This window comes from Cololabis saira, chromosome 9 (assembly GCF_033807715.1).
Source record: "Cololabis saira isolate AMF1-May2022 chromosome 9, fColSai1.1, whole genome shotgun sequence".
In the NCBI taxonomy this organism is placed as follows: domain Eukaryota; kingdom Metazoa; phylum Chordata; class Actinopteri; order Beloniformes; family Belonidae; genus Cololabis; species Cololabis saira.
The window spans coordinates 10,968,722-10,976,869 of NC_084595.1; the positions used below are offsets into that span (position 1 = coordinate 10,968,722).

Below are 8,148 nucleotides of genomic sequence, written 5' to 3' on the forward strand. Positions count from 1 at the left end.
CCATGACTTCCTGCTTTCTTTGTCAGGCTCTCCGGCAGAGCTGTCTCCTAGCACGCTGTCCCCAGTCAATCACAATATGGGTAAGTCTTGTTATTAACAAAGCATTGGTGTGGGAAGCAAATCCATCATTATTTGAATACAGATTACAAACACAAACAGTGAAGCAGTTGTGTTTGCAATAATGTAAATACTGTTCAGTTGTTTTAAGTCTGTGCTGGTTTGAATCGTCCACTCGTTTACTCATTCGCCAACTCTGTAGTGTTATCCATATACAGGACTGACAAGGTAGTCAGGGACTGATTGATTTTGCATCCTAGTGGAATTAAACAATGCGTTTATAATTTTGGGACAGACTTTGATGTTAAGTGTTGCAAAAACAAACTAACAAGAAAGGTCTACACCAAATCTGATGCTATGGACTGCATACCTTTGCCGTTTATTGTTTGGGGACATGTTAAAATTCACAGTGCCTCATCAGCACTGACATAAAAATTCAATGTTTAGTGTTTTTAGTTGTGCTGTATCTGCCTACACAAGCATGGACTGCGTGTAACTAAAAATAAGCTTCAATATGCTAGCGATGACTCATTTGATCCGAGGAAACCTATTAAAATGTTAGCAGTATTGAATTGATGTTCTTGGGGAATTTTGGTGGTTAATAAATTCACATCCCCAAGCTGCAGATGTGGGCCTTGGTGGGCTCTGACAGCTCTCTAGCTCATGCTTTAAAGACATAAGGCATAACTGCAAGATGATCCGTTTTGAGCAATAAGGTTTACTGCTTCTGCACGTGTTGAGGTTTTCATACACAATAGTAGATGGAAAGTTTTTAAGATGTAAATATTGAAGAGCACTACACGGCTACTGATGGATTTGATCATGAATGAGTGAACAAGGTAAACAGTAGGGCTGGGGATCGATTCAAATGTCAAGAATCGATTCGATTCCGATTCTTAAGATTCAGAATCGATTATCAAGATTTGATTCGATTCTATTCCGATATTGATTTGGGTTAGTGTTATTAAAACAGTTTTTTGAGTTGTTGCATGAATTATATGACTGTAGTTATGCAAAATATGAATACTAGTATTATATTGAGATTCAACAGCAAGTATTGCAGCTAATGATGCTGTAAGGACCAATCAGCTCCCAGAATGCTGATAGAACTGCTTTCAGAAACATCATGTGGGTCAGAATTAGTGTCCGACCGATCAGCCTTTTTTTCGATCACCGATTAGGGGGAAATCAAAAAGACCGATAGCCGATATCAGCCGATACGATTATTACCCTTTTTTACCTTTTTGGGAGAAAACAAATTTCAATACAAGAATTCATTTAAATGAATGGTGAGCAATTTATTACTTTAACTAGGAAGGACAGCAATATTCACTTCGCACGGCTCACACATCAAAAGTGCAAATTATGGAACATCAAACAAAACAAGCAGCATTTCAGTTATTAATAATAACATTAAGTGAATTTTCTCTTTACATAAAATAAAAAAGCTGCCTATAAAAAAATAACAAATTAAGAGGAATAACAGCCTCAATTTTAGAACAGTCAGGCACAATACTCCCAATTCCCAGACCCAAACCACAGCAAGTGCCTACTTGGAGGTAGTAACAGTAAGCTAACTAGTACACATGACAAACAACCAAACAGTACAGGTTGTGAAAATGGCTACACAGGTTGTTTTTTTAAGTGCAAATATTTACTTAAGTTTACTTAAGTTTGAGCATGTTGAACATTCTTAATACAAAAAGAAAATGCAGTATTTCAGTAAATTTCTTAATTTCTTCTTTTTCTTTAAAAAAAAAAAAAAAAAAAAAAAATTATTTATTTTCGATTTTTTTTTGGGGGGGGGGCCGATACCGATTATTAATAAAATTATGAATATCGCATTCGATAATCGGCCACGGTTGATTATCGGTCGCCCACTAGTCAGAATTACCAAACAGATCCAGGGCAGCAAACAGACGGATAAATCGGTTTTAATTTTTCCCACGTTTTTATTTGTTCCATTTTCGGGCCAATTTTGGTTTTTAATTTTTGAGAACTTGGTTTTTAGCATTTTTTGCAAATGTAACCCCAAGACAGTGTATAAAGTAATGAAATATAGACAATTTATGCAATTATAACTGAACACTTTAATGTTTTCATACCTTAAACATATTTAAAGGCAAAAACATGGCACCAGTTATTCTCGTGTCCAACAAAACATTACTTTTTTGGGGATAAACAAAAAAGTAACCAAAAGTTGTAATGTAATGATGAAAAAAAAAAAATACATAAATAAATAAAAGAAAATAAACCCCCCCAAAAATAAAAAATAAAAAAAATCGATCTTTAGACATATGAATCGATTTTTAGGAATTAATATGAGAATCGATTTAGAATTGGGAAAACGATTTTTTCAACACAGGCTTAGTAAACAGGCCTATATTAGTGCTTTTTAGTGGATAATGTAAATATGAATGGTGGATATTTGGTTTGAGATTCCTTACCGATGTGCTTCTTATGCAGACTTGCAGCCGGTGACTTACTCGGAGCCGGCATTCTGGTGTTCGATAGCCTACTATGAGCTGAACCAGCGTGTAGGGGAGACATTCCACGCATCACAGCCCTCGTTGACAGTGGATGGGTTCACGGATCCATCAAACTCTGAGCGCTTCTGCCTGGGCCTGCTGTCTAATGTTAACAGGAACGCCACTGTGGAGATGACGCGAAGGCACATAGGTACGGCACCACAACTCCAGCTGCCCACTGATGCATTTCTGTCCACCATCTGTTTCAGTTTGTTTCAGCCTCCATGATGTGTCTTGTTTTCCTTTTTATAGTTATACATTTAGTTCAAGTATGGTCTTATGTTTATTGAACTTTATTAACAAACTGAATCTCCTTGTTTGTCAACAGGAAGAGGAGTTAGACTTTACTACATTGGGGGGGAGGTGTTTGCTGAGTGCTTAAGTGATAGCGCTATCTTTGTCCAGAGTCCAAACTGCAACCAGCGATATGGCTGGCATCCAGCGACAGTGTGTAAAATTCCACCAGGTAAGACTGAAGATGCCACCTTGTTGCAATCAGGGGAAATGGTGATACAGACTGCTTGTGTTTGAAAATGGAGTCTGCTTTATTAGTAAATAAGTGATATTGAGGACCAATCATAGTGTCACCATGTGGGTCAGAAAAGAATTAAAGGCACAAGCCACAAGGTGTGTATGTTTATACATACACACACATATCTATCTCTTTTTTGCAATAACTGCTGACAGATGTCAAAGCATACATATAATTGTGGCTTTCATCCAAAGCAAGTTCTTTTGATAATGGCTTAGTGTCAAATGATGAAAAGGTGTGAATGCAAGCAGTTAGAAAGAGGTGAGGCACCAAAAACCAGTTTTCTCTTTTCTTTTGCACGTGTGGTCCTTCACACACTCCTTGTCATTGTTGGCTCATGTTGGACTTCTGGTCTAAAGCTTGAATTATGGTTCTGCGTCAAACAAACGCTGTGCACACCCCGTCACCGTGACGCCGTCATGAACCCTTCGGACTTCTCCGTCACTCCATTTCTCCGCGGTGCAGTACCCCGTGACCGCTAATTTGCGATCTTTTCCTGAATGGTTTATCCGACTTTTTCCGGTCACAGTGAATCAAAGAGACAAGGACAACTATTGTGCAAAAACCAAAACAAAAAAAATCACACATACACGAAGAAAAGAGCGCTGAAAGTTCACGACTGCTTCAAACCGGAAATGCGTTGCTACCAAGCGAACCAATCACAGCCCTCTCGTCTGCGTTTGGTCTGCATCGCCTCGACGCGTAGTTACAATTTTCGGGAGGTGCAGGGCAGTGACGGCGTCAGTGACGGCGTCAGTGACGGCGTCAGTGACGGCATGTGGTCTGCGTCGACGTGTACCACACGCCATAGGCACGGCGTCGTTTTGACGCAGAACCATAACTCAAGGTTAAGGCACAGTGTTGTAACCCATCTCTCTCGCTACCTGGTGTATCTGGGGAGGAAGATTAAGAATTAGATTATAATTGCTATAAGTCGCGTTTCCATTACACTTTTTTGCACAAAAGAGAATTGAAACTCTGCGTATCTTGTCCTCCAGAACTTCGCTTCAAAACAACGAAAAAGAAAACCTGATAACCTGATAAATTACCGTAGTGTGATTGCCGCTACCGCTGTTGAGAAATTGCCAGATGATGACATCAACAGATGATCATTCAAATGATTATTCAGAGGCAAACCCCTTATGTAATGCGTAATGATTAAGTAGTGTTACAGGACAACTAAATCCTATTAAAGAGGCCGAAAACAGCTGGGAACTAGATTTTGATTACTTTTTATTGACCGGCTACGTCACATCCAGAGCTTCCAGAGACGTGGAAGTAAAATGCATTTTCATTACACTTTTGCAAATAGGTGGATTATCGAATTGCCTGAAAACCCACCTCCTGGAAGCGTAAAAAGGTTTATTCAATATTCAGGAGTTTTTTTTTCGAATTGGGGCCATTTCCATTACATGATTCGTTTTTCAATATTTGGTTTTGCGCAAATCTAGGGGTAATGGAGATGCGCCTAAAGTCGTGGGTTTTTTTTTTTAAACTTGTTATAATAAAATGTCTTAGAGAAAGGACAGTCATCAAGTCAAAGGCCTAAAGGGCAGGTGCCTGAGCGGCATCTGGAGTCCCTGTGCATGTCCCTTTTTTTTATTTTATTAATTGCTGGTAAAACACACATCCCTGTTTTGTCTCTGTGCTTTCAGGTTGTAATCTAAAGATCTTCAACAACCAGGAATTTGCTGCCCTGCTAGCTCAGTCAGTCAACCAGGGTTTTGAGGCGGTCTACCAGCTCACCAGGATGTGCACCATCCGCATGAGCTTTGTCAAAGGCTGGGGAGCCGAGTATAGGTGAGCAATGACTCTGAAATTATCTTTAACTTCTCACTGGAAACACAAGAATAGGGGGCATTGGATGCAATACTTTAACCAACCTGTGTCAAACTTAAGGCCCACGGGCCAAATCTGGCCCAACATAACTCTTTATGTAGCCCTCTAGAGATTAAAAGTCATCATGCAACAACATTAAGTACTGCCTCAACCGGCCCTTTGAGGCCAGTCACGATCATGATGTGGCCCGAAATGAAAATAAGTTTGATGTTGCTGATTTAACCCTTTCTCAGTGTTTCTTGACTGGAAACTGGATTCTTCATCACACATTCAGTTTCACACTTTTTGTTCACAATACATCTTAAATAGACTACCAAACCACTGGCTACAGACTTGGATACATTACCAAACAAATCAAATCTTGAAGTGTCATAAGTTACATGATGTGCAAAATCTAGCATTAAAATGCATATCTTTATTTTTCAGGCGGCAAACGGTTACAAGCACTCCCTGCTGGATTGAGCTGCATTTGAACGGTCCCTTGCAGTGGCTGGACAAGGTTCTCACCCAGATGGGTTCCCCATCTGCACGCTGCTCCAGTATGTCCTGAACAGCTAAGGAAAAGCCCCAAATAAGCCGATAACAAAGATCATGTAACTCCTAAACTTGTGAGTCCTTTCATGGAGGAAAAAAGGAAATCCTGCAGAATCAGTTTCTGTTAACACACTTCATAATATCTGTGGCCAAGTTCCACATTCCTCTCTAAAACACACATGCAAACACACACAGAAGATCAAATGCACCCACACTTTTACAACCACATATATTCAGATACAGACTTTTCAGTAAATAAAACAAATAAAGAAAATAAAGACATAAAAAATTGGCACTTTGTTACCCATCTATGTCATGCACCTTGTTGAATTGCTTTGCCCCAAATCCTTAATATTAGATCTATTTGTGGTACAAATGAAATGTATATTGGTTTTTAGTCTGGGAAGAAGGGGAAATACCAAAAATATCTGTGAATAGTTTCTCAATGTTGAAGATTGCTTGTATAAGTAACACGAGCTTGAATGCTAAAGTGATTTTTGTTCCAGCCCACCACAGCCATTGTTCTGAATCGAAGTTTACTTTTCTCTTGGAAACTTGGCTCCATATTCTGTCAGAAGGAGGTGGCTTGGTGAAGAAACGATGGCGTTAGTGGCCATTTTTCCTTTGAAGGAAATGCCACAATGTGTTTATGAAAATTTGATTGAATTGGCTTTGCCACAATAGCTCTTTCTTTTTCTTCTTCTTTTTTTCTTTTTAAGTCGTGTGTCGTTCAAGACATGCCTTTTTAAATAGACAAATAGGAATGTTAGTAAAATATTTCCACAATTCTAGTCAAACTGCAGTCTTAGTGTTTTTTCTTTTTTTTTTTTTTCTTTCTTTTGGTGTATGTGTGTCATTATATGGCACTTCTTGTTCAAATGTAGTTGATTTGCAACCCCACTGACGCTGATCAGCCTGGTAATGAAGGTATTGGCCAGGCTTTGCAGGGCACGCTGGGCAGGGACCAGAGATCAGCTGTTGTTTAAACTTTTTCTTCTTTTTTTTTTTTTTTTCTCTCTTCTTTTTTTTGACACAACACTGGGAGTCCTTGGGCTCTTTTAAGGTGAAGCATTAAAATTCTTACCAAAAGAATTTTGAAGGTATCACTGAATTAATTCTGTTCTTAGCCTGTATCCCCATTGATTTGCTACTTTTTTTGTATTATTGTGTATTTTTATATATAAATATACTTAAAATTTCTGTCATTCACTTTTTATTGAAATATTTTCCAGACCACATTTGTTTGTGATGTGGCATGGAGGGCATGTATCATTCCTGTGTTTTACCCCAAATTTCCAATAGCATATCTTTTTGTTTTGGTTGATCATCATAACCACTGCCCTACATGATGTGTAGCCTATATCTAACCTTGTTTTTTCCCTAGAAATCTGTTGTATTCAAAGTACACAAAACAACAGATTTCACTGAAACCCCCAAATCTACATCTCTCTTAAGGTTTTGATGATTCTACAGGTAAAAGATTTGTAGCGCATTCATTCATTTCCTTTTTCAACGCATGACCTCTTGTAGCTTTTTGGTGCTTACTCAAGCAATTTAAAGTCAGTTGGACTCAATTGGCTTTCCAAATGTTACAGAAACTGGTTGGAGAGTGAATGTGTCTGCGCACTGGGACATCCTGTGTTGATGTGTGTATTGTATTTGTTCATTCTTCATAAAATACAGTATGTTGAGCAAGGCTTACTACCTTTTTTTTAAGACCTTACTTGGCTTTTGAAAGTTTAATTTGACCCCCATGTCTCCCTCCCAAATGAAGTTAGAGATTGTCTTTGAGTGAAGTTTGGATTTGGGGAACTGAACCATGTTTTAGGGTCCAGTATTACATTGTTTTTAATCTTTGACCTACAACATATGAATGTGAAGAAAATACATTACAAAATCTGATGTGGACCAGACATGCATATTCATAACAGTAGTACAGTATGTGTGTATTTAACAGTAATCTTTTTGCAAAGCAGTCAGTACAGTAGATGTCGCAGTTGTTTTATCAGTAGGGGGCAGTATTGATAGAGCAGTTTTGGTTTGTTTTTTTGTTGTTTTGTATTTTATTTTATTTTTCTCTGACCATAAGCTTCTCAGGCGTGTGGCATATTATGCAGACTTCATAAAACACTAATAAAGATTTTTATTCTCATGATTCTGTCTCTTGTTTCTTGAAACTGGAGAAATAAGGGGTATTTGAACATGATTGAAATGGTATCCAACCTAAAATCTGACTGCACAAGTGAACACGGTGCTTTAAAAAAAAAAAAAAAAAAAAAATATATATATATATTTATATATATATATATATATATATATATTACATCTGTATTTAAATTGTCAGATCTATTTCCTGATGTTAGACGGATAACGCAGCCGGTGACGGTGGCACCCCATCACTTATGAAGTTGCAGTTAAAGAATTATGTGCACAAGTTACTTTGCAGCTCAGATTTTGCAATATTTTTTTAAAAGTTCATTGAATAAGATATATTTTTATACAAACCCAATTCCAAAAAAGTTGGGACACTGTACAAATTGTGAATAAAAATAGAATGCAATTATGTGGAAGTTTCAAATTTCAATATTGTATTCAGAATACAACATAGATGACATATCAAATGTTCAAACTGAGGAAATGTATAATTTTAAGGTTAAA

At 37.7% G+C, this 8,148-nt stretch overlaps 2 protein-coding genes across 3 annotated transcripts in view; one reads left to right on the forward strand and one right to left on the reverse strand.

Moving 5' to 3' along the window:
* The window catches only part of lrp13 (low-density lipoprotein receptor related-protein 13), a 24,078-nt gene extending 21,491 nt beyond the window's left edge, over positions 1–2,587 (reverse strand). Inside the window, exon 1 of the mRNA XM_061730447.1 lies at positions 2,505–2,587. Coding sequence (XP_061586431.1) covers positions 2,505–2,556 — 52 coding nt within the window. The 5' untranslated portion in view covers positions 2,557–2,587. The remainder of the gene's footprint in view (positions 1–2,504) is intronic.
* The window catches only part of LOC133451420 (mothers against decapentaplegic homolog 2), a 17,830-nt gene extending 10,185 nt beyond the window's left edge, over positions 1–7,645 (forward strand). For both annotated transcript variants that reach the window (XM_061730448.1, XM_061730449.1), the window contains exons 7-11: positions 27–80; positions 2,524–2,736; positions 2,914–3,051; positions 4,773–4,917; positions 5,383–7,645. In XM_061730448.1, the coding sequence (XP_061586432.1) occupies positions 27–80; positions 2,524–2,736; positions 2,914–3,051; positions 4,773–4,917; positions 5,383–5,506 (674 nt within the window). In that variant the 3' untranslated portion in view covers positions 5,507–7,645. The remainder of the gene's footprint in view (positions 1–26; positions 81–2,523; positions 2,737–2,913; positions 3,052–4,772; positions 4,918–5,382) is intronic.
* The last annotated feature ends 503 nt before the right edge of the window (positions 7,646–8,148 follow it).